At 44.2% G+C, this 26,701-nt stretch overlaps 1 protein-coding gene across 4 annotated transcripts in view; it reads left to right on the plus strand.

The window, feature by feature from the left end:
* The window catches only part of etv4 (ETS variant transcription factor 4), a 120,910-nt gene that overhangs the window by 24,157 nt on the left and 70,052 nt on the right, over positions 1 to 26,701 (plus strand). For all 4 annotated transcript variants that reach the window (XM_080213941.1, XM_080213939.1, XM_080213942.1 and 1 more), the window contains one exon: positions 2,470 to 2,523. In XM_080213941.1, coding sequence (XP_080070067.1) covers positions 2,470 to 2,523 — 54 coding nt within the window. The remainder of the gene's footprint in view (positions 1 to 2,469; positions 2,524 to 26,701) is intronic.

Here is a 26,701-nt window from a genome sequence, read left to right on the forward strand (position 1 = left end):
CTGTCGTCAGAGATTTGAAAAATGTTACTTCCAGCACAGTGGTTAGCACTGCTGCCTCACAGCGCCAGGGACCCGGGTTCTATTCCGGACTTGGGTGTCCGTCTGTGTGTAGTATTTACGTTCTCTGCTTGGATTTCCTTCGGGTGCTCCGGTTTCCTTCCCTTAGGTCGAATAACCGTGCTGAATTGCCTTTTCGTGTCCAAGATGCGCAGATTAGGTGGATTGGCCATGATCAACGCATATTGTCAGGGTGGGGGCTGGGGCCTGGTTAGGGTGCTCTTTCAGAGGAGTAGTGCAGGCTCGATGGGTTGAATGGCCTCCTTCTGCACTGCAGGGATTCTATGAAATGCTGAAAAACACTGACCTTGTGACTTTCAATGGAGGGCAAACTACAAATGGTGCATCTACATATTTCTGGTGAACTATCCATTGCATGTAAACCCTGCCCAATAGTGTGGGTATCTTAACATTTCATACACATTCCTAAATTTAATGTTACAATATTCCCAAATCTTAAGGACAGATTTCCATGTTTAACTTTAAAGTTTTATTTATTAGTGCTACAAGTAGGTTCACATTAATGCAGTTAATGAAGTTATTGTGAAAATCCCCTAGTCACCACACTCTGGTGCCTGTTCGGGAACACTGAGGGAGAATTTAGCATGGCTAATGCACCTAATCAGCTCGTCTTTTGGACAATGGGAGGAAACCAGAACACCCGGAGGAAACCCAAGCAAATACTGGTAGAACATGCCAATTCCGCACAGACAGTCACCCAAGCTGGGAATCGAACCCAGGTCCTTGGCGCTGGAAGGCAGCAGTGCTAACCACTGTGCCTCCTTGTTAACAAAGATGGGGGAATCATAACGGAATCGCCCATTACTGGTTTTAACTCATTCCTGCTCAGTATGCCTCTGGACTGCACCAGGTCACCCTTTACGCCTAGCACAGGGAACATCTGCGTGTCTTCAGAAATAAAGATCACCGTTTTAGAGCAGGTTGGGGTCGACCTTGCTCGGGCTACCTATGGCCTGAGAATCCAAAAATGTGACTAAATATTAACACCCACCACTGAGCTGAAGATTTCATTTGCCAGCAGCCAGAATCTTATCGCTTCAAATCATAACTTTGCAGCAAACATTCTATAAACAGTGACTCATGTCATGTTATAAAGCTCCATGACAGGGTGAGAGAAAATAGTCACTAAGTTAAACATTTATTCCAGAGTTACATGTATGTATGCAGTGGTAGAGAGCAGAAATGGAGTCTTGCGCAGTTACACCGCGGTGGCTTAAAGATTATTTCTTCATTTATCTTATTTGGTTTCAAGAGGATATTATTGGAGTAAATACTAATTTGCTATGAGGTCAGAGACATATTCCACACACAATACTTGCTGCCTTTTGTTTCACGATCGCTTTTGTTTTCCCCAAACTCTTAACTGTGTGAACTAGTCTTGCATTGAATGGCACACTGTACAGTTCATGAGATGAGGAGGAATTTCTTCAGCTAGAGGGTGGTGAACCTATGGATTTCATTACCATAGAAGGCTGTGGAGGGCAGATTATTTGAGTGCAGTTGAGTCAGCAATAGATATGTTCTTGATTGGTAAAGGGATCAAGGAGTACAGGGGGGAAAAGCAGGAAAATGAGGTTGAGAAACTTTTATCAGCCACGATTGGCAGATCAGACTTGATGGGCCAAATGGCCTAATTCTGCTTCTATATCTTGTAGTCTTATAGTCCTAAGTGACTGATACCTGGCCAGAGAGCTTGTGCAATGTGCATAACTCTGTTCGTTCCTGTTGGAAAATGTCTTTACAAAAAAGCACTACGCCTGTGTCCATAGAGACATCCATGTTTAACTATTAATCAGAGGCTGTAATTTATACTTGCAAACTATTAAAAGCTGGGCTTTGCTGCGTTTATATGTTGTTAATCTGCGATGGAAATTATGTTCTTTAAGCACCTTAAAAATGGCATCCAGCACTTTGTCAGTGACTCAGTGAGTAACTGCACCACTTATTAACCTAACAAGCTGTACAGCCGAGTTAATTCCAATATAGTTCCTGTTGTGCACCGTGAGCTGACCTCTGCCGGATTGCTGTAATCAGCCTGGCTTGATGGACAGGAGTGAGTCAACAAAGGATTTCCTCCCCCCATCACCAGTGACCTTTGTTGGAAAGTGTGTGGGTGCAAATATTGGCTGAGGGCAGGATCGGTTGAGAAGTAATTATCCCCATTGCCAAAAAGCAGATTATCCCCCCCATCTCGAGTGATCTTTGGGGGAGTGTACATGCGTAGAGTCAGACCCAACAAGTCATTGTCACTGTTGGGCCAGTTTCTAGTTGTATTGAAGTCCTACAGAATAAATTTCCTAAAGAACTAGAGTGTTTGAGTGGCAGGAAGGTGTGGAGAAATGTGGAGACATTTTTGACAATTCTAAAATTTTCCTTCTCTTCATGTTGCAGCTCAGGTTCCAGACAGCGATGAACAGTTTGTACCAGACTATCACTGTGAAAGCCGTGAGTATTTTTCTTCTTGCACTTTGCCCTTGACTGTATGTGGTGATTTGGAAACATCCCTTTAAGAAATCAGAGAGCAAATATGCAAAAACTGCTTCTCTCATTACAGCCATTGATCACTAATGCAACCAATGTGGAGACAAATCAGGACAATTTGAGGATTTGGAATGAAAGGAAGAGGGGAATATGATTTGTGTCACAAGAATTGAGGTTCATAGAATCCCTACCCTGCAGAAGGAGGCCATTCAGCCCATCAAGTCTGCACTCTCTCTCCAATGGAGCATCTCATCCATGCCCACCCCCACCCTATCCCTCTAACCCCACACATCCATGCTGCTAATCCCCCTAACCGACACATCTTTGGCCACACCTCCTAACTTTGTATCTTTGGACTGTGGGAAGAAGCCAGAGTACCCAATGGAAACCCACACAGACACGGGGAGAATGTGCAAACTCCACATAGTCACCCAAGCCGGGAATCAAACCCTGCTCCCTGGCGCTGTGAGGCAGCAATGCTAGCCATTGTGCCACCATGCTGCTCTTTGATGGTAGCGTAGTGGGAATTTTACTGGACTAGCAATCCAGAGGCCTGCACGAATGATCCAGAATCACCAGTTCAAATCCCATCATGGCAATTGGGGGAATTTAAATTCGATGCTTTATTAAATCTGGAATAAAAAAGGAAGTAACCTCATCAATAATTGAACTAATGGACTGTCATAAAATCCCAGCTGGATTGGGGAGGAAGTTTACTGTCCTTGCATTTGATAGTTGACCAGACCAATGTGGTTGTCTCGACAGCTCATCATGATCGGCTCAAGGGCAATTAGGGATGGGCAATAAGTACAGGGCTTGCTATCAAAGCTTAAGCATCAAGACTGAATTAAAAAACCCTTGCTGTCCTCTTCAGCCTATCCCTCTAGCATGCTTGCTCCAAGTAATAAAGCCTACATTTTATTGAATCCAGAATGTTGCTGAGATGAGAAATGATGTAGAGATGCCAGTGTTGGACTGAGGTAAACACAGTAAGAAGTCTCACAGCACCAAGTTAAAGTCCAACAGATTTATTTGGTAGCAAACTCTACTAGCTTTCAGAGTGCTGCTCTTTCGTCAGGTGAGTGGGGAGTTCTGATCACAAACAGGGCATATAAAGACACATGCTCAGTTTACAGAATACTGATTAGAATATGAATCTTTACAGTTAATTAAGTCTTAAAGGTGCACATGAGTGGCGATAGCATTAAGCATAGGTTAAAGAGATGTGTATTATCTCCTGACGGGACAGTAAGTGAAATGTTGCAAGCCCAGGCAAGTCATGGAGGTTACAAATAGTGTGACATGAACCCAAGATCCCTGTTGAGGCTGCCCTCATGTGTGCGGAACTTGGCTATTAGTCTCTGCTCAGCGACTCTGCGCTGTTGTGTGTGGTGAAGGCTGCCTTGGAGAACGCTTACCCGAGGTTCAGAGGCCGAATGCCCGCGACCGCTGAAGTGTTCACCAACAGGAAGAGAACAGTCTTGCCTGGTGATTAAGCAACTCGGTGTTTGTACACCTTGGAAATGAATTCTTATGGTGTTTGAAAAAAGAAACCTCTAAATGTGAGTTTCTGGAACACCAGGAGCTGCTTGTAGCAGTGAACCCTGCAGCCGCTTTGCAACGTAAATGCATCACAAATGGCAAAACTTCAACCAGACCACATCTGCTCAATCACTTGTTTCCGCCCAACAGGAGGTATTTTTGTCATGTGATGTGCCTCCCCCCTCCCCCTCCCCACCACACCCCCCCCCCCCCCAACCATCACTGACCCATGATGTGAAAGCAGGCAGCCCTTCGCGTTTTATGAATGGGTTGGTTGTAATCTGTAACAGTAAGAGCTGGCTGCAACAGCTCATTATGAGCAGGAAGTGCTTCCATATATGGTCATTAGTTTGTTTTACCGCTGATGAATGGTTGACAGGTCTACAAGTGCCTCTCGCTTGGAGAAATGACTTGTTGCATAACGTGTGCTATCAGTAAAAGCTAAAAAGCACAGCCAGGTGGATTACATTTACCCTCACAGTTCACTTGCTCAACAAGAGCTTTTCTGTATCAACAAATTTGTTTCCTCATAATATTTTGCATTGATCTTTTTTATCCCCAGTGTCTCAGGACCCCATTACTAACTATGATTTGGCATCATTTTGTGTGTTAATTCCAGTCAATTGGGAAAGAAGGCAATTTTGTTAATTCAAACTACTTTTAGAAAGTTTTTTTTGTCATTTTAAACCAGCTACACCTGGAGTATTGTGTTCTGTTTTGGTGTCCTTATCCGAGGAAGGATGTCCTTGCTATAGAGGGAGTGCAGCAAAGGTTTAGTGGGATGGCAGGTCTGTCATATAAAGAGAGACCAAGTCGGTTAGGATTATATTCACTAGAGTTCAGAAGAGTGAATCCGTGATCAAGGAGAAAATAGCGAGACATCTTGAGGAGAATTGTTTGATAGAGCAGACGCAGCACGGTTTTGTTAAGGGGAAGTCGTGTCTGACGAATTTATTGGAGTTCTATGAGGATGTGTCTAGGGCGGTGGATAGAGGAGAGCCGGTGGATGTGGTGTTTCTTGATTTTCAGAAGGCGTTTGACAAGGTGCCTGACAAGAGGTTATTGCAGAAGGTCAGGGGGCATGGAGTTGGGGGTAGGGTGTTAGCGTGGATAGAGGATTGGCTGTCAAATAGGAGGCAGAGAGTGGGGGTCAATGGGTGCCATTCAGATTGGTGGTTGGTGACTAGTGGAGTGCCCCAGGGGTCGGTGCTGGGGCCTCAGCTATTTACCATTTATATAGATGATCTGGAGGAGGGAACCGAGTGTATGGTGTCGAAATTTGCTGATGACACCAAGATTGGTGGAACGGCAAATTGTGTGGAGGGTGTGGAGAGTCTGCAGAAGGATCTAGATAGGCTGGGCGAATGGGCCAGGAACTGGCAAATGGAATTTAATGTTGGAAAATGTGAGGTTGTCCACTTTGGTAGGAATAATGGTAGGAAGGACTATTACTTACATGGCGAAAAACTGCAGCATGCGACGGTGCAGAGGGACCTCGGGGTCCTTGTGCATGAGTCGCAAAAACCCAGCCTGCAGGTGCAGCAGGTGGTCAGGAAGGCGAATGGGATGCTGGCCTTCATAGCGAGGGGGATTGAATATAAAAGTACGGAGGTCTTGCTGCAGCTGTATAGGGCACCGGTGAGGCCGCAGCTGGAGTACTGTGTGCAGTTTTGGTTGCCGCACTTACACAAGGATATTTTGGCCTTGGAGGGAGTGCAGAGGAGGTTTACTAGGCTGATTCTGGAGTTGAGGGGGTTGAACTATGAGGAGAGGCTGAATAAACTAGGTTTGTACTTGTTAGAGTTTAGAAGAATGAGGGGAGATCTCATTGAGACATATAAGATGTTGAATGGGATGGATAGGATAGAGGTGGAGAGGCTCTTCCTGCTCAGAAAGGACAGTAGGACTAGAGGGCACAGCCTCAAGATAAAGGGGGGAGCGGTTTAGAACGGAGTTGAGGAGGAACTTCTTCACTCAAAGGGTGGTGAATCTCTGGAATTCTCTGCCCGTTGAAGTGAATATTTTTAAGACGCGGGTTGATAGGTTTTTGATAGGCAAGGGGATTAAGGGTTATGGGGAGAGGGCGGGAATGTGGAACTGAGCCATGACAGATCAACTATGATCTTATTGAATGGCGGGGCAGGCTCGAGGGGCTAGATGGCCTACTCCTGCTCCTATTTCTTATGTTCTTATGTGAGAGGGGATCTCATAGAAATTTATAAAATTCTAACGGGGTTAGACAAGGTAGATTTAGAAAGAATGTTCCCAATGGTGGGGGAATCCAGAACTAGGGGTTATAGTTTGAGGATAAGGGGTAAACCTTTTTAGAACAGGTGTGGAGAAATTTCTTCTCCCAGAGGAATAGTGAATGTGTGGAATTCACTACCACAGAATATGGTTGAGGCCAAAATGTTTTCTGTTTTCAAGAAGAAATTAGATACAGCTCTTAGGGCCAAAGGGATATGGGAGGAAGGGAGGGATCAGGATAGCAAATTGGATGATCAACCATGATCAAAATGAATGGCAAAGCAGACTTGAAGGGCCAAATGGCCTACTCCTGCTTCTTGTTTCTATGGTTAGAGCAACATTAAATTAACTCATTAATTTTACTTTTTGGTTTAAAAGAAACAAATGTTACCTCTTTTTCACATTTTCTCTCCTTTTCCCCCCCAACCACCTTGCAATTGCATAGTGCTTAGGTTATTGCCCATCAGTGATAGCCTGAATCAGCCAAAATGTTTGCAGAATTGGCTTGGGAACACCACTCCTGTCTGCTACCCTATGTTGGAAAACAAGAGTAAACGTTCTGAGTCTGTGTGACTTCTTCAGAGTTAAAGAGGCTGCAGAGACATAGGGACCTGAAATGTTAACACTGTTTCTCTTCCCGGATACTGCCGGACCTACTGAATTCTTCCAGCACTTTCTGTTTTTACACCACGGAGTACTTCCCTGTGGTGTGGTTATTGATATTGGGATTTCAGTGAAGCAGGGTTATGGTCTGTGGCCTCACTCGATGCTATACAGCATGCTGATGCTCCAGTGGGACTGGTATGAAGTGGCTTGTATCTTTTTCTTTGAAGAGTTGAGTTATCTTGATTTTGACTACTGTTACACAGTCATACTTCAGATGTACTTGTGGCCACAGCCAGATAAGATTTGCTCTCCAAAGCCAGTTGAATACCAAGGAGTCAGTTAGCTCAGTTGACTAGACAGCTGGTTAGCGATGCAGATGATGCCAGCAGCACAGGTTCCATTCCCGTAACAGCTGAAGTTATTCATGAGGCCTTCTCACCTTGCCCCCTCGCCTGAAGTGTGGTGATTGTCAGGTTAAATCACTACCAGTCAACTCTTCCACTTATGGACGGCACAGTGGCACAATGGTTAGCAGTGCTACCTCAAAGTGCCAGGGACCTGGGTTCAATTCCAGCCTTGGGTGACTGTGCGAACTTTGCACGTTCTCCCTGTATCTGCGTGGGTTTTCTCCAGCTGCTCTTGTTTGCTCACACACTCCAAAGATGTACAGGTTAGATGAATTGGACATGCTAAATTGCCCCTTAGTGTCTCAAGATGTGTAGGTTAGGTGGGCTTAGTCATAGTAAATGTGTGGGATTACAGGGAGAGGGTGGGCGAGAGGGCCCGGATAAGATATTCTGTTGGAGATTCGGTGCAGACGTGATGGGCCAAATGGCCTCTTCTGCACTGTAGCCTAATTCTATGATTCTAAAGAGGAGACTGGGACTTTGGTGACTTTACAATACCAAGCTAGACCTATGCTAGTGCCACCACTGGACACTTGAGTTCCACATTATTTGCTGGGACCCAAAGTAGACTTGTCAGGATCCACATTTACTGGGCTTTACTGATGGCCAGCCTTAATGAATCTGGTAGCATTACATCAGGTTTTGCTCAGCTGCCTGGGTGCTGCGAGTGTGGCCTCACATTCGGAAAATGAAGCTGAGACAATGGGAGTTCCAAACAATCTGCAGAAGTTCTTTTTATTCGTTCGGGGGACGCGGTGTCGCTGGCTGGTCAGCACTAATTGTCCATTCTTAGTTGCCCTTGGAGGGCAGTTGAAAGTCAACCACATTGCTGTGGAATCACATATAGGCCAGACCAGGTAAAGATGGCAGGTTTCCTTCCCTAAAGGACATTAGTGAACCAGATGGGTTTTTCTGATATTTGACAATGGTTCCTTGGTCATCAGTTCCTAATTAATTCCAGATTTTTTTTATTGAATTCGAATTCCACCATCTGCTGTGGTGGGATTTGAACCTGGGTCCCCAGATCATTAGCTGAGTGTCTGGATTAATAGTCTAGCGATAATTCGACTAGGCCATCACCTCCCCCATAATGGTTGCTGCAAGTCTCCCATCAGCAAATGTTACACTTCACATTGTTTTTCAAACCTATAGCCAAAGCTTGTTTGGTACAACTGATTGTCCCTTAGGTAATCCAGATATCGCAATTGTGCTTTACACCTCCAGTGTATATTTTTGACAAGTTTATGTTGTTTGTGATCTCATGAGATTGTGATCTTATGACACAAATTTTTTTTTTGCACCAATGTCTCACTCCTGGAAATCGCTTGCTGATTCAGTTCTGTAAGTGCGAGGTGTTTTCCTAGATACCTCGCCCAAGCGACTTATGCACACATTGGTGCTCACAGTGAGTGGCAGGTTATTTGGCTGCAGGGACCCTTATACTTGATACTGTTCTTACCCCAACCTGACATCCACACATGTGGATTTCCACTCTAACAGGAGCTGTCGAGTGGCACTCAGTGCTGAGTATTCTCTTTGGTGACACAGAAGCCACAATTCTAGCAGCTGTCCTGCTACCTGGGATGAGATGATCTAACTCAACACAGATTGAGGATTAAACTTGCACCTTCCAAATTTAATGTTCCTGCTACTTACTGTAGACCCCCACTGAACTACCAGGGGCTCTTAACTCAAATCTGCATGGATATCAGACCTTGGGAACCTCATTTACGTGTTTTCTGCTTTGTTTTTTACATATTCGATGTCTCAGCCCTTTTCTATGAAAGGCATAGAATAACACAGTCGTTAGCACTGCTGCCTCACAAAGTCAGGAACCCAGGTTCAATTCTGGCCTCAGATGACTATCCTGTGGAGTTTGCGCATTCTCCCCGTGTCTGGGTGGGTTTCCTTCGGGTGCTCCGGTTTCCTCACACAGTCCAAAGAAGTGTAGGTTGGGTGGATTAGCCGTGCTAAATTGCCCGTTGGTGTCAGAGGGATTAGCAGGATAAATATGTGGGGTTACAGGGCCTGTGTGGGATTGTTGTCAGTGGCATTTGGCTCAGGGAGTCCACACCGACTCTTTGACCCAGTATATATTTCTGGACTTTGCCCTTTTTCTGTTCAGGTTAGAATCATAGAATCCCTACAGCGCAATGCACCCATAGAGCCTGCACCGTAACAATCCCACCTAGGTGCTATCCCCGTAACCCCGTGCATTCACCCCACTAGTCTCCCTGACACGAAGGGGCATGGCCAATCCACCTAACACACACCCAGGGGAAACCCACGCAGATAAGGGGAGAACGTGCAAACTCCACACAGAGAGTGACCCAAGCCGGGAATCGAACCTGGGTCACTGGTGCTGTGAGGCAGCAGTGCTAACCATTGTACCACCGTGCCACCTACATTGTAATCAATCAGTAGAGAATAGCCACTGGTGACATGGCACCATTGTGATTTATGTACAAAGGTGTTGGCTGGAATCCTCAGGCTGGCAGGATTCTCCAGCAGTGCACCCCCGCCCATGAGTTTTCTGCGCTATGGGGTGACGTCAGTGGGAAATCTCATCGGCAGCAGAGAGAATCCCACCGCTAGCAAACAATGCCCCAAGTTCCACCGACGTGGCTGGGAGACCGGAGAACCTCATCCGTTGTATTTGTGCTGTTTTCCAGTGTGCTGAGCTTTTGTTGTGAAATTCAACGTTCTCGCATTCTGTCTGCAATTAATTATGTGGGCCAGCTGATATTTGGTTGGTTGAATTTAAACCAAACAAGCCATTTCCTGTTCAAGAAGAATGCCTCTAATGTTGCATGTGTGCACATGCATGTCTTCACTCGAATACTTACTGCAGTTGTGAAGGGAGACATGATTGTAAACTCCAGTCAAACCATTCAGTTTTGCAGTCGCAAATTGTCTGCGCTGCCAATGTCTATTCATGTGCCCCAACAAAATAGTCAACTCCTAAACAAGCTAGCAAAAATTTAAATTTAGTTTTGTTTTCTTGTGCTCGCTGACAGCAGAACTCCGTTTGATTCTTCTCACTTGTAGCCTAAGCATTAATTTCTTGCCCAGGTTATGAATCGTGCTTTAGACTGGACTGAATCTCCCCATGTCTGTGTGGATTTCCTCCCACAGTCCAAAGATGTTCAGGTTAGGTGGACTGGCCACTCTAAATTGCCCTTTATTGTCCAAAGCTGTGCAGGTTAGATGAATGGTAAATGTGTGGGGTAAGGATATAGGGCAGGGGAGAGGGCCTGGATAAGGTATTCTGCCAAAAGAGTTGGTGCGGACTTGGTGGGCTGAATGACCTCTTCTGCACTGTAGGAATTCTACGATTTCTATTCTATGGATGGGACATAAAATTCTGCAGACCATGTAAAGGTCCATTGACCTTGAGGGGGAATTTCAGGACTTGGGGTGAATGGGGCAGAAAATCCTGCCCTATGAGTCTGAATAGCAGCAATGGAAGCAACTCTACGATTCCACATTCAGTCCGCACTATCAATGTGGCTTACCACTTTTAACTCAGCATTTTAATCCACTGAGTTCCAGCTGCATTACGATGGCAATTACTGCAGGAGGAAGGCAGCATTAGGAAAGGCGCCCATTTATTTACATGGTTTTGGCTTGTAACTCTGTCAACATCCTAATGTGTAAATCTGGGGTGTGAGGTTGCAAGGCCCATTGATTCAGATGAAAGGTGGATAAAGTCAGTGTTTGCCTCGAGTTACAATGATGTTTTGTTTCAGCACAGGACAATAGGGAGACCTTGAGCACGAGGGATGAGTTATTTGAGTTCTGTTACAGGGTTTGAGATTTAACTCTATATTTAATTATACAATCCACTTCCTGGGGTTGCAAGCCATGTCAAACATACATTTTCATAAGGTATCCTGCTGTCTTTGTAATGTTAGCTGTTTACATTGTCAAAGGAAGAAATCTGCGCTGGATTAAAAACTAATTGCTTTTCAGAATTATTCTCTTAAATTGTTTTTTAGTCAGCTGTCTGTGTCAGCACTTGTGGACGAGAGACTCAGGAAAGCTAATGATTTAATTGCGACAATACATCTAAAGATCCTTTTCCAATGAAGAACGAATTGAATAAAACCTGCAATAATTTCATTTTGACCACTTATCATTGCAACCAATTGTAGCCACAATAACCCAGATTAACATTGGTATTTATTGGTGAAGGGGTCAACGTGACTTTAGGACTATCAGGATCATTAAGTTAGAGTTTATTTATTAGGCACTAGTAAGGACTTACATTTACACTGCAATGAAGTTACTGTGAAATTCCCCTAGTCGCCACACTCCGGTGCCTGTTCGGGTCAATGCACCTAACCAGCACGTCTTTCAGACTGTGGAAGGAAACCAGAGCACCCAGAGGAAATCCACGCAGACACGGGGAGAAAGTACAAACTCCAAACAGACTGACCCAAGCTGGGATTCAAACCTGGGTCCATGGCGCACTGAGGCAGCAGTGCTAACCACTCTGCCACCCTCTGTGCAGATCCGTGTTGAAGATCTTTTGTTTTGTCCTCTTCCAGATGTTTTCCCCTCCACTGTGTTGATTAATACTGGAATATGGTTCCACCAGCACTGATTTGCCCAACCATTCCCTCTTAATCCCAGCCTAGAATCCCTACAGTGCAGAAGGAGGCCATTCAGCCCATTGTGTCTGCACTGACCGCAATCCCACCCAGGCCCTATGCCCATAACCCCATGCATTTACCCTAGCTAGCCCTCCTGACACTGAGGGGCAATTTAGCATGGCCAATCAACCTAACCCGTGCATCTTTGGGAGTGTGGGAGGAAACCAGAGTACCTGGAGGAAACCCATGCAGAAATGCAGAAAATGTGCAAATTCTGACTATAACTAAACCCGGGTCTCTGGTGCCGTGAGGTAGCAGTGTTAACCACTGTACCACCGTGTTGCCCATGGTAAGCTTTGAGTAGGGGGCCTGTTAGGCCAACTCAAATCATTTCGTGACTTGACAATCCACAGACATGTCTGTAACAAGAATCTAGATGTTTTTACCTTCTTTAGCTAACGGATACTGACAGGGATGTACTACTGCCGGCCTTTGCTCAGATCCACTCATTCAGCCCACAGCAAGCACTGATGATCTCCCTATGACATGATACAGATCCATTTGTAAGACAATACATTCACTCCCAAACGGGAGTGAGCGGCCTGCAAGATGTGGGCCCAAACCATAGAAACCCTACAGTGCAGGAGTCCATTCGGCCCATCGAGTCTGCACAGACCACATCCCGCCCAGGCTCTATTCCCGTAACCCCACATAGCCCTGCTAATCCCCCTGACATTAAGGCCAATTTAGCATGACCATTCAGCCTAACCCGCACATCTTTAGACTGCAGACAAATCAGGCCTGTGAATTCTATACATGAGACCTCCGCAGCTTCATATTTTAAGTGGCAGCTGTAACAAGACCTCTGAGTCAGAAGGATGTGCGTTCCTATCCCATCATATTTGGGCACATAATCTGGGTTGGAACTTCTGTGCTGTACTGCAGCAATGCAATACTGTTAGAGAGGCCATCTTTTGGATGAGATGTGAACACCTTTCTACACTCACTCTGCCAGGCAGGTGTAGCAGAAACTATGGCACTATTCAGAAACAATAGGCGATTGTTCTTGAGATCCTGGGAAACATTTAGCCCTCAACAATACTACCAGAGATTATCTGGTCATTTCCTTTTACTGTGCATAAATTAGCCATGCACTTCCCAGTGTTACAGCAATGATTACACTTCAAGAGTATTTAATTAGCCATAAATCATTTTGGCATACCAGAGATTGTGAAAGACAGGGTATAAATGCAAGTACTTTCATTAGATTAATAAAGCCATTACAGCTCACCTGCAACTCTTTAAACTTCCTAAACCTGTGCAGCTGGAAAAGGTTGTTCCTTGATAGATTTAGACCAGTAGTACACAGTGATGTTTCAGGAGCTGAGGCTAAAACACTGCAGTTTTCAACTTCCAATCTGTCATCAATGGCTACTCCAGGAAATTAGTGTCACAAGTAGGCTTACATTAACACTGCAATGAAGTTGCTGTGAAAATCCCCTATTTGCCACATTGAGTACACTGAAGGAGAATATAGCATGGCCAATGCACAAAAAAACAGAAAATGCTGGAAAATCTCAGCAGATCGGACAGCATCTGTGGCGAGAGGATAGAGCCAATATTTGGAGTCAGGATGACCTGAAACTATTCTCTCTCCACAGATTCTGACAGACCTGCTGAGATTTTCCATTTTTGATTCAGATTCCACATTCACAGTATTTTGCTTTCACCTAACCAGCATGTCTTTCAGACTGTGGGAGGAAACTGGAAGCACAGTCACCCAAGTTGGGAATCGAACCTGGGTCCCTGGCACTGTGAGGCAGCTGTGTGAACCACTGCTCAGTGCCCCATTTATTCCTTCTGAATCTCCCTTAGTATCAATGCCATATATTTCCTCCTCCCCCCTCCACCTCCAACACCTTCAAAAGTCTCTTCCAAACCCTTCTCTTCAACTTAGGTTTTGCCCCTTCCCTATTACCCCCCTCTTTCTCCTTCCTGTTCAGTGTCAACTTGCAATCCAGCACCAAATGCAAGGTTTTGTAATGCACATTGTTTTGTATCTGTGTGCATTTTGAGTAGCTGATACAAAATGGCTGAGCAGGTATCAGATAAAAGATTCCCGTGTAATTGATGCTAAATCTATAGGGATGTAGTTACCTGTTACAGGTCGAATGTCCTTTATCCATTAATCCGAAAACCAAACACACCCCAAAACTACACCTTCTTTTCACCTCATCGACATTTAGCATGGGAAGTTGTGCCCTAAGCTGACATGAACATCACCCTGTATTCATTATTCAGCAATGCATCTTTGATTTGATTATTTTCAAATGTATTGGGATACAGTGAAAAATTGTTTATTGCATGCTATACTGACAGGGTATACCATTCATAGAGTACATAGGGGAGAAGGAGTGGAGAGGGTGCAGAATCTAGTGTTGCAGTTACAGGTAGGGTGAAGAAAAAGATCAGCTTAAGATATGATAGGACCGTTGAAAAGTCAGATGGCAAGCTGTTCTTGAGTCGGTTGGTCCATGTTTCAGGGTCTTGGATTGGAATATGACCTCAGACTTATGTATCTTTTTCCCAACAGAGAAAGGTGGATGACAGTATGTCTGGGGTGCGTGGGGTTCTTGATTATGCTGGCTACTTTTCTGGGGCAGCAGAAAGTGTAGACGGAGTCAATGGATGGGAGGCTGGTTTGCGCGATGGACTGGGCTACGTTCACGACCCTTTGTGGTTTCTTGCGGTCTTAGTCAGAGCAGGAGACAGACCAAACTGTGATACATCTGGAAAGGATGTTTTCTCTGGCGCATCTGTAAAAGTTGCAGAGAGTCGTTGGAGAAGTCGATGATTATCTCCTTCAAAATGATAGTTAGCCCAGGCCAGTGGTTCCTAATCAGTGTGCTGTGAAAAACAATTCAAAATGAGTCAAAATTAATATAGTTAAACTAAAACTGATCTTCATTTTCAGCTCTGTAATTGGCATCTCCAAAACACAACAAATTTTGGACCTCCCGCACATGCACTGGGTGGGAAAGGGCCGTAGACGCACACTTCAGATTTTTTTATGTTGGTCAGACCATGCACATGACCAACAGGACTTGGAGCTGAAGACAAAGGTCCCAAGCGCTTAGACAAAACTCCAAAAGGGTGTAAAAACCCTGGGAAAACACAAATGTGAGAATGTGAACAAGTGATGGCCTAATGGTGTTATCGCTAGACTGTTAATCCAGAAACTCGGCTAATGTTCTAGGGACCCGGGTTCAAATCCCATCCACAACCGATGGTGGAATTTGGATTTAATAAAATAATTTTGAGAATTAAGAATCTGCTGGTCACTGAAACCATTGTCGGAAATACCCATCTGGCTCACTAATGTCCTTTAGGGAAAGAAATCTGCCAACGTTATCTGGTCTGGTGTTCATGTGACTCCAGAGCCACAACAATGTGGTTGACTCTCAACTGCCCTTGGGCAACTAGGCGCCACCCATGTCCAATTGATTAAAAAAGTTAAAAACAAAGTTTCCAGTAATGGAAAAAGACAGAGAAAATAGGAGCTATGCTTCAATTATTTTTATAGTGTGCAGGTGTACTGTGACACAAGATTGGGAACTACTGGCCTAATCTTCTGCTATTGTAATGTGAGTAGGCCTATATGCAGTATCTGAAAACTGAAATGATCTGAAATACAATTGGCCTGAAGGTTTCAGACAAAGGATATTTCACCTCTATCTCCTGCTAATCTTAAATAATAGAGCCACGTTTGCTATTTTTCAATACAAAGGCATTATTCCTAAATCTGGAGAACTTTGGAATATGATAAAAATAGCAACTGCAACAACCTCACTTCTCAGAATCATAGAATCCCTACAGTGCAGAAGGAGGCCTTCTGGCCCATCAAATCTGCACCAACCACAATCCCACCCAGGCCCTCTTCCCATAACCCCACGTATTTACCCACTAATCCCCTGACACTAAGGGTCCATTTAGCACGGCCAATCCACCTAACCCGTACATCTTTGGAGTGTGGGAGGAAACCCATGGGGAGAATATCTTAAACATCCTGAGATGGAAATGGTGCACTCCTGAAAACTTATCGATTTAGAGTCCCATTAGTTTCTCCGTTTATTATTGTATTAAATATCTTATGCCCCTCCCTTGTCTAATTTAGTCGTGCCCTGACAGTGCTTTTCATCAGAGGCATACAGCGAAGGCTCTGCTGTGGACTTTTGCTGATGCTGCTTGTCAAAGTTTCAACTCTATATTACACAGTTGTTTCTGATGATACTCCTGAAAGGGGAGAAACACTTCTCTGAAGCGTACATACTGCATAGGTACATCTTATAGAACCCCTTCAGTGCAGCAGGAGACCATTCAGCCCATCCAGCCTGCACTGACCACAATCCCACACAGACCCTATTCTCCTAACCCCAATCTTTACACGGCCTACCCCCTGACATTAGGGACAATTTAGCATGGCCAATCAACCTAACCCACGTATCTTTGGACTGTGGGTGGAAACCGGAACACCTGGAGGAAACCCATGCAGACATGGGGAGAATGTGCAAACTCCACACAGATGGTGACCCAAGCCGGGAATCGATCCTGGGTCCCTGGCGCTGTGAGGCAGCAATGCTAACCACTCTACCACCGTGCTGCTCTAATATATACTCGATTGATATAATTAGTGCATTAAATTCCGTTATATATCACTATAACTGCACATCTCCTGAATTTTTTATTTAAAAGGATGCAACATGGGGGCGTCACAGTGGCACAGTGGTTAGTACTGCTGCCTCTCAGCGCCAGGGACCTGGGTTCAACTCCGGCCTTGGGTTACTGTCTTTGTGGAGATGGCACTTTCTCCCCACATCTATGTGAGTTTCCTCCGGGTGCTCTGGTTTCCTCCCACAGTCCAAAGATGTGCAGGTTAGATTGATTGGCCATGCTAATTTGCCCCTTAAGGGGGCTCACAGTGTAAACACATGGAGTTACGGGGATAGGTGGGATTGTTGTCAGTGCAGGCTTGATGGACTGAATGGCCTATTTCTGCACTGGAGGATTCTATGATAGTATTCAAAGGTGGCACATGTGATTTATCACAAATCTAATTTATGTGCTAACAGTCCATGATCAAAGTGTTTTGTATAATGGGGAGGGGTGGGGGCAGTGTAACAGCTTCCCATTGTTTTAAAAGAGGGCAAAAAACATGGCTGACTCACTCACGTAAACTTTTACAAGTCCAAGTCCTTTTCCAAATAAAGTCATTGTGTCGGGTCAATCATATATTGTGTATTGACTTTCCCATCATGAGAGATTGAGACAGCTCGTGTCTTTGTACATGAAAGACCCATCCGGATTATAATTACTCTTTTGGATTAGCTTCAGGGGAAGAACATTGGCCGGAATTTTCTGGTCCCTCAAACTCCTGCCGCGGGTTTCTCATTAAATCAGAATATCTTAAAGTGAGATCTTGCTGCACTCTAACTGGTATTTGCAACCTCTATGGGCAAATACTTCACCCAGAGGCTTTCCTTTCTAAGAATCTGTGTCCTCTTTCTCAGGTGACTGTTTGATTGCGCACAAATGAAAGGATTTACCTGCACTATCAGTGAGATGGGTTCAATTCCAGTTGTGTGTGTGTGTGTGTGTGCGCACATTGTCCCTGTGTCAGTGCAACTTTCCTCCCACATTCCACAGATGTGCAGGTTAGGCGGATTGGCCGTACTAAAGTGTGCCTTGGTGTCCCAAGATGTATAGGTTAGGGGAATTAGCAGGATAAATGCATGGAGCTCTGGGGATGAGTTGGGGGGAGGACCTGGGTAAGATGCTGCATTGGGGCAGATGCAATGGGCTGAATGGCCACCTGCACCTGGGATTCAATGAAAAGATAGCCCCAAGAGGCATGTATAAATCATTCGATAGCTATTAGAAGGACATTTCTTTTGGAGCAACTAACAAAATAGACATTTGCCATAAAGTGTTTTGTTTTAGTTCATTCATGAGATATGGACATTGTTTGCAAGGCTAGTTTTGTCACATCTTTAATTGCCTTTGAGGAAGGGTGGATGCAGACTATTTAATTTGCTGCAATGTTGGCTTCTGAATACAGAGGCTGCTGTGCTGCACAACACCTATATTTTTATTTACTTTACAACCAGCTGGCTATTTCAGTTTAACAGTGCTGGAATTAATAGACATGAGCCTAATTGTGCCAACAATTGAAGGAGAAAAGGTGACAAACTATAAGAGTAGTTTCTCCAGCATCTGTAAAGAGAAAGGGAACAGGGTATTTTTGTGTATATTCTTTTGTTTGAACCGAAAGTAAGTTCTTCAACACCAATGACGTGGAGAGATTGAAGCAGGAAAAAGAGACATTTCTAAAGTGCTGACTCATGTTCTATCTTCCAACGGTGTATTGTTTTTCTCTGTATGGACTCAGACAGACCTGCTGTATGTATACATGAAGTATTTGCTTTTACTTCATCCCACCAACTTCTAAGAAACGTTTGATGCCAATAAATGTAAAACTTTAAAACCAGTAAATGTGACAACCTGTTAATCACTTACTTCCAGCTGTGGTTATGAAACTTCAGCTCCTCCTCCCCACCATCCAATTTAATTCTATTTATTTTTCTCTTAAGTTTTTAATGGGTCTTTCTCCATTAAGTGCAGTTTTGCAACCCAGATGCACTTTAACATTAGATGAAAGGCCTCTTTTAAAATAAAAATTGTAGCTAATCTCTTTATTGAGCCAGTTAGGTTAATTTATGGAACTAATCTTAGTATTGAAGCCAAATTCAGGTCACAATGTTCAACTAGAAATTAAGTTACAAGGACGGATGGCTTGGAGGCACACGGGTGGCACTGTGACACAATGGTTACACTTCTGCCTCACAGCGTCCAGATTCAATTCCGGATTCAGGTCACTGTCTGAACGGAGTCTGCAGGTTCTCCCCGTGTCTGTGTGGTTTTCCTCCAGGTGCTCCAATTTCCTCTCTCAGTCCAAAGATATGTGTGTTAGGCTGATTTTATCATGCTGAATTGCCCCTTAGTGTAAGGAGGATTAGCAGGGTAAATAAGTGGGGCTCTAGGGATAGGGTGTGGGTGGGATTGTTATCAGCGCAGACTCAATGGGATGAGTGGCCTCCTTCTGCACTGTAGGGATTCTGTGACAAGATTTTGTAAAAATATGAGAAATCTCACATGAAAAGATATCTGTTTAAATTTCCCATTGTGCATTAGACCACAATATTCAAACTATTACTGCAGTTAATATTCAATGGTATGGCTTAGCTGGAGAGATCTTGGTGGGATTGCCCAGCAGAAGATATTAGACCATAAGACATATGAGCAGAATTTGGCCACTCGATCCATTGAGTCTGCTCTGCCATTCAATCATGGCTGATATTTTTCTCATCCCCATTCTCCTGATCCCCTTATCAGTCAAGAACCTATCCACCTCTGTCTTAAAGACACTCAATGACCTGGCCTCCGCAGCCTTCTGCGGCAAAGAGTTCCACAGATTCACCACTCTCTGGCTGAAGAAATTCCATCTCCTCTCTGTTTTAAAGGATTGTCCCTTTAGCCTGAGGTTGTGCCTGCTGGTTCTAGTTTTTCTACCTGCGGAAATATCCTCTCCATGTCCACTCTATCCAGGCCTCACGGTATCCTGTAAGTTTCAATAAGATCCCCCAAAAATTGTCATCCTTCAGCTCCTATTTGACCTGCAACTCAACTGATTGGATATTTATTTGTTACTGGTAATGAAGTGATGGAGCTTTACTTCTGCATCTGAGGCACCGAATGCCAGATATGCAACCATCAGAGTTTGGAATAAGAAAAGGAACTGAAATTCCAGCTAGGATGCCATGAACTGTGGCCTCACCTTATCAGACTCGAGGTTGTGCTGGTAAAGTGTTAAGTTTTAAAGTTTATTTACTATTGTCACAAGTAGCTTGTGTTGACACTGCAATGAAGGCACTGTGAAAATCCCCTAGTTGCCACAGTCGGGCATCTGTTCGGGTATACTGAGGGAGAATTTAGGATGAGCCAATGCACCCAACCAGCGCGTCTTTCGGATTCTGGGAGGAAACCGGAGCACCCGGAGGAAACCCACGCAGACATGGAGAGAACATGCAAACTCCACACAGACAATAAGCCAAGCTGGGAATCGAACCCGGGGTTCCTGGTGCTGTGAGGCAGCAGTGCTAACCACTGTGCCACTGTGCTGCCCCCAGGTGAAGTTCACACTGTAGGTTTGTCCTTTGTGAAGAAGTTTAAGTTAGGTTTCTTTTCATGTCACACGTAGGCTTCCATTAACACTGCAGTGAACTTACTGTGAAAATCCTCTAGTCACCACACTCCGGTGTCTGTTCGGGTACGCTGAGGAAGAAGATAGCATGGTCACATGGCAGAGAGGGGCAGGGGATGATATCCAATATAATTTATTCAGCTTTAGAACCACAGTGGTGAAACCTGATGGGTTGGGCCTCATACACAGCCAGGAGAGCAGACATTAACCCACAAACAGCCTACATCCTCTACACCCTGCCTAACCGAAGCACTGGTTCTGTTTTAAGCAGGCCTATTCATTGTTAGAATTGGACAATTAACACCACATTATACATTAACCAGCAGAATTGAGGTACATGACTTTTAAATTGTTCTTTTGAGGGATAAGTGATGAAGGAAAGATCTAACTATCTAATTTAGTGCAATTAAAACCCAGTATTTTTCTTAATGAATTAAGTATAAGACCAAACCTTACCCGTGCCTCTTTGAGTGTGAATAGGTGGTGGAAGATTGGTGATGTGCCTAACAACTCACGATACCCTGGGAACTAAGAGACTAATTGGGAAATCACTGCTTTAGTTGAAAATGTAGCTTGTGCCTCCAACCTTTTCTGTTCCAATATTGAAATTTATCTAAATAAAAGAGGCATAGCCCACCCATGATCAAGTCAGGGACTTTCTCAGTTTGTATGACTCATTCATTTGTGTCAGTTAAACTCTCTGCATTGTGGATTTTCATTTATTATTCCTATTTATTTGCTATGAGTCATGTCTTGACTTCTATAGTGTCTTCCAGCCCAATGCACTTACACGCCCACACTCCTGGCTTGGGTCTCTGTCTGTGTGGAGTCTGCACATTCTCCCCATGTCTGCATGGTTTCCTCCGGGTGCTCCGATTTCCTCCCACAGTCCGAAAGATGTGCAAGATGCATTGGGCTGTGCTAAATTCCCCCTCGGTGTACCTGAACAGATGCCATAGTGTGACAATTAAGGGATTTTCACAGTGATTTCACTGCAGTGTTAATGTAAGCCTACATGTGACTAATAAATAAGCTTGAAACTTTGTCTCCTTCTCTATGCCCCCTTACCTTCCTCCCCCGCATCACTCCCCCACACCTTTCAGCCATCTCATCGCCAAAACCCTGAAGTGTCTTTTCCAGATTGTTGCGTTTTGTCACTTTGTTGCCTTCTTTGAAACCTTCGTCTTTGACCAAGTCTTCTGTCACTTCCCTTAACATTGCTTAGATTTCAGTTTTGTCCCTACATTAAAGCTGCAATCTCAGTGCAACTTATTGTTGTTATTGAGTCTGACTTTTACTGAAGTGAAGGAACAAAGTGCAAGAAGTTTGAAAAGAATAAGAAGGAAGACGGTACCAATCAGGGAGTGTGGTTAAAGGATGCTAAGCTTGACTTTTTGATTACTGTTGGTTAGAATTATAGAATTCCTACAGTGCGGAAGGAGGTGATTCTGCCCTTCAATCCTGACAACAATTCCATCTAGGCCCTATCCCCGTAACCCCACGTATTTACCCTGCTGGTCCCCCTCACACTAAGGGACAATTTACAAAAGCCAAATAACCTAATCTGCGTATCTTTGGAGAGTGGGAGGAAACCGGGGCACCTGGAGGAAATCCACTTGTACACAAGGGGCACGTGCAGTCTCCACGCTGACAGTCATCCATGGTCAGAATTGAACCCTGGTCCCTGGCGCTGTGAGGCAGCAGTGCCAACCCCGTACCACCCTGCTGCCACCGTGTTGGAAGAGGGCAAAAGTCTCCACAGTTTTGAGATCCAGGCTGGAGTGAGATTTGAAGTTGGCACAGGAGATCATGCAGGAGAAGGAAAGGCAAGAATGCCACCATATTTGGGGCTGAGACCAAGAAGAAAGGAACTCTGAAAGAAGCAATACCAGCATCCCTCCATCCACTTACGGATCACTAAGTGGTTGATATCTAGGGAAAAGAAGGATTGCCTATCAGAAGGCAAGGTTTTCGGATCTGATCACATTGGGATAGATTGAAAAACAGCTCTTAAACAGCAAATGACAAGAAAGACAAACAAATTGCCTGAGATTCAACTGGCTAAAGAGTGGTAGAGATACCTGGTGGTGGGCTGAGAGAGGGAGAGGCAACCAGTTTACACCGCAAGGTTCTTTCCTTACTTTGCAGGAAGCAAATAGTTTCTGATTGCACCCAGCTGCTAAAAACAAATCCAATAGACAGTTTTATAAATCTTGTGATTTCAGTAAGCTAACTCCCTTATTACAGTAGCAATTCTGCACTCAATTGCAAAATATGGCGTAGGTAGTCATTTGAAAGCAAGGTTGAGGTTAATCATTGAGCATAATGAAAGTATTATCCCTCCAATTCATATTGTGGATGCAGGTAAGTGATTTAAACAGCACTCTTATGAAAGAGGTTGCATTATTATTGGAACTTTATGATGAGCACATTGTCATATTAAATGGCAATACAGTGTTACTATGTCAACACAGTCCAATCTCTAAAGTCATAATTAACCTGGAAAGAATGGTTGGGCTTGGCTGAGAGCTTTTAATGCAGTGGGCGTCCCCGATAAATGTTTTTGTTTCTCATGGAACACGTCCGAGACTTTAATGCACCACTTTAGGGCTCACTTAACCTGCCTTTCAAAGCAATATGAATGTAGGAGATGTGCTATTTATTTTTTTTCTCCTTCCAAATTGTGCCCTTCATCTCTTAAAGGAGTTGAAACATGCTAGATTACAGATTCGTGTGACCCTAGTACTGCTCTTTTTTTATATACCTCTCTTGCTTTTTCTTTATATTTCTGGGATAAGATAACCCTTTTGCAGGGAAGGGTTGAACAGGTTGGGCCTTTATCCATCGGAGTTCAGAAGAATGAGAAATGATCTTATTGAAAGGTCTAACATGCCTCACCGCACTAGTGTTCCAGGTTTGACAGACTGCTGATGCCACCGAGAACATATATACCTTTGTATATATGTTGTTTTGTGCCTAGTTTAGATAATTGCGTCCACAAAGTGTTTACACAATCCCTTACATCATTATAAAAGCGCAGTACTTTATGCTTTTCAACTGCAGCAGTAGCAGTAGAGGGGAGGCGATGGCCTAGTGGTATTATCGCTCAACTATTAATCTAGAAACTCAACTAATATTCTGGGGACTAGAATTCAAATCCTGCCACAACAGATGGTGGAATTTGGATTCAATTTAAAAAAAATCTGGAATTAAGAATTGACCATTGTTAATTATTGGAAAAACCCATCTGGTTCACATACTACTTTTTAGGGAAGGAAATCTGCCATCCTTACCCGGTCTGGCCTACATGTGACTCCAGAGCCACAGCAATGCGGTTGATTTTCAACTGCCCTTGGGCAACAAGGGATGGGCAATAAATGCTGGCCAGCCAGCGACACCCAGATCCCCATGAATGAATCAAAAAGAATGTTGACTTGGTGTGTAAGATGGAGAATGGGAACAATCCGCTCATGTTTTTGCTCTTGACTGCTGTCCAGTTAGCTCTGCTGGGAGTGGCTGCGGGCAGTTCAGACTCGCCTGTTGTGTTGCCCTGTCAAGTATCCTGCCAGCACTTCCAGTCAAGACTCAAAATGTAATTAACGGCCTCTCGGAGTTAGTTGTGGGAGCATTCTCGGAATCCATGAAACCATAACTAGCAAGTGTAGCGGAAGCCAGAGGGTTACTGGAAAAAATGGGCAATGCAAAGCCATCCAGTCAAGAAAATCCTAAATCAAATAATTCCATTTCTTAGCTTCATTCAGATGTAGGTTTCATAATTTCTTACTGAGCCAGAGACTGGTCAGTAAACCAGCGGATACAGATTTGAGGTCATTGGCAAAAGAAGTTAAGAAGACACAATTTTTGAAAAACACAGCAAGTTACTGTGATGTGGAACTCAGATTGAAAGGGCGATAGATGCAGATTCAATAATAATTCTCAGAAAGGGATTAAATAATCACTAGAAGGGACACAATTTACCCAGCTCGGGGGGAAATATTAGGGGAATGGGACTGACTCTTTCAAAAAGCCAGTTTAGACACATTTGTGTGTTGTGTCCTATAATTTTGTGATTCCTTGTAGGAAAGTAGGGATTAGGAGCAGGAGTAGATAATACAGCCCTTCGAGCCTGCCCTGCCATTCAATCAGATCATGGCTCATCTCTTTCTGGTCTCGACTCCACCTCCCCACCTGTTCCCCATATCCCTTTATCCCTTTTTTATTAGAAATGTATCTAGCTCCTCAGCATGTTATGAACAAGTAATCATAGAAATTGCAATCATAGAATCATAGTGCAGAAGAAGGCCATTCGGCCCATCGACCCTGCACCGACAATAACCCCACCCAGACCCTAGCCCAGTACCCCCATGCATTTATCCTGTTATTCCCCTGACACTAAGGGGCAATTTAGCATAGCCACACATCTCTGGAGTGTACAAGGAAACTCGCACAGACTGTTACCTAGGTCCCTGGCACTGTAAGGCAGCAGTGCGAACCACTGTGCCACCATGCTGCCCAAATGTTACTGGGATAAAACCTCCACTTGTAAGTTACGTTTGTAATGAGCAGACCAGACTTGCATTTATCTCAAAGAGTTGATACAGGCGTGATGGACAGACTAACCCCCTGGTTCTATTCTGATTCAACTTAGCATTTTATCACATCCACAGGATAATCTCTACTGCTTCAGAAGCAGTGGTTTAATTTGTTCTGAAGGTCAGTTAAGCTGGCAGGAGGTGCCACAAACAGTATGTGAAGGACTAACCAGATCATTTGGTTTTGGAAGTCTTGGTTGAGGGAGAGATCCTTGTTGCTCTTTGATCAGTAGCATGGGTTCTTGTATATTTAGCTGAGTAGACAAGACAGGGCCTGATCAATATATATGTATGTAAAACCTGAAGACATCTTCTACCATTCCTTGTAGGGTAAAGTAAGTTTCTTTTTCCAACCATTTTCCTCTTTCTGCAGTTAATGATCATCGCTAACATTAATGAATATAAGTACAGTAGCATAATGGTTAGCACTGTTGCCTCTCAGCACCAGGGACCCGGGTTTGATTCCTAGCTTGGGTTACTGACTGTCTTGGTTACTCCACAGTTTGCACATTCTCCCTGTGTCTGCATGGGTTTCCTCCGAGTGCTCTGATTTCCTTCCACAGTCTGAAAGACGTGCTCGTTAGGTGCATTGACCCGAATAGGTGCCGAAGTGTGGCGAGTAGCGGAATTTCACAGTAACTTCATTGCAGTGTTAATGTAAGCCTTACTTGTGACTAATAAATTAACTTTAACTTTTTACAGTAACTGCTATTGACAGTGTAGACATAGAGAGAATGCTTCTCCTTGTGTGTGGGGCAATCTAGAAAGAGCAGTCATAGTTTTAGGATAAGAAGTAGCAGATTTGAGACAGAGATGAGGAGGGATTTACAATAAGGGATAGCAGATTAAAAACAGATGAGGAGAAACTACTTCTCTCAAAGGTTGGTGAATCTGTGGAATTCACTACCCCAGAGTGCAGTGGATCCTGGGACATTGAGTAAATTTAAGGAAGGGAGAGACAGATTTTTAAATAGTGATGGGTTGAAGGATTATGGAGAACAGGCAGGAAAGTGGAGTTGAGGCCAAGACAAGATCAGCCATGATCATGTTGAATGGCAGAGTAGGCTCGAGGGCCTGAATTGCTTACTCCTGCTTTTAGTTCCTGTGTTCTAATGTTTCAATCTTGCATTTCGTAGGCTCCAATATTAGGTGCAATCCACCCTACATGATCAGATAAAACAACCTGCCTTTTGTTACACCTTTCATGTATGACTCCCACTGTAGTAGTTTGGCCCTCGAACGAGGGGCATGTTCTGAGGGCCAGGTGACTGGCGAGGACCTTATGGAAGCTGAACCAATTGGCAGGAAGGCACTGAACATGAGACAAGAGGGACTAAGACTTGGAGCCTGGGAGTCCAAAGGAGCAGTCGCACTTATAGTTACTTCATACCTTGTTTGTCCTGCACATAAATACTCTGTTGGCAATAAAACCTTTCAGTTTCAAACTTCATTGAGTCACCCACCATCTGTTACACCCAGCTTTTAGCGACTGTCTACTTCAAATCTAGCTGCTAGCTAATATTTTGGTTGTCTGGATCCATCTGGTTGTTGTCAGTCATTGCCCTTCATACTGATTTACTGCACTAGATCAGTGATTCCAACCTTTTATATGTCATGGCACACCTGTATACTATCAAAACGTTTTGAGACACTCCTCTTTCTCTTACTGGGAACTTTGCCTTTAACCTCATCCTGTCTGTCTCGTTTCTCCCAAGATTTTGCACCCATTTTGCGTTTTTGTATTTTGTGCGGGCACATGGGGACCTTTGCCTTCAGCTCCAAGTCCTGTTGATCATGTGAATGGGTTTTACCAATGTAAAGAATCTAAACCGCGCT

Source organism: Carcharhinus amblyrhynchos, chromosome 27 (genome assembly GCF_965287045.1).
Source record: "Carcharhinus amblyrhynchos chromosome 27, sCarAmb.v2.hapA, whole genome shotgun sequence".
NCBI classification, from domain to species: domain Eukaryota; kingdom Metazoa; phylum Chordata; class Chondrichthyes; order Carcharhiniformes; family Carcharhinidae; genus Carcharhinus; species Carcharhinus amblyrhynchos.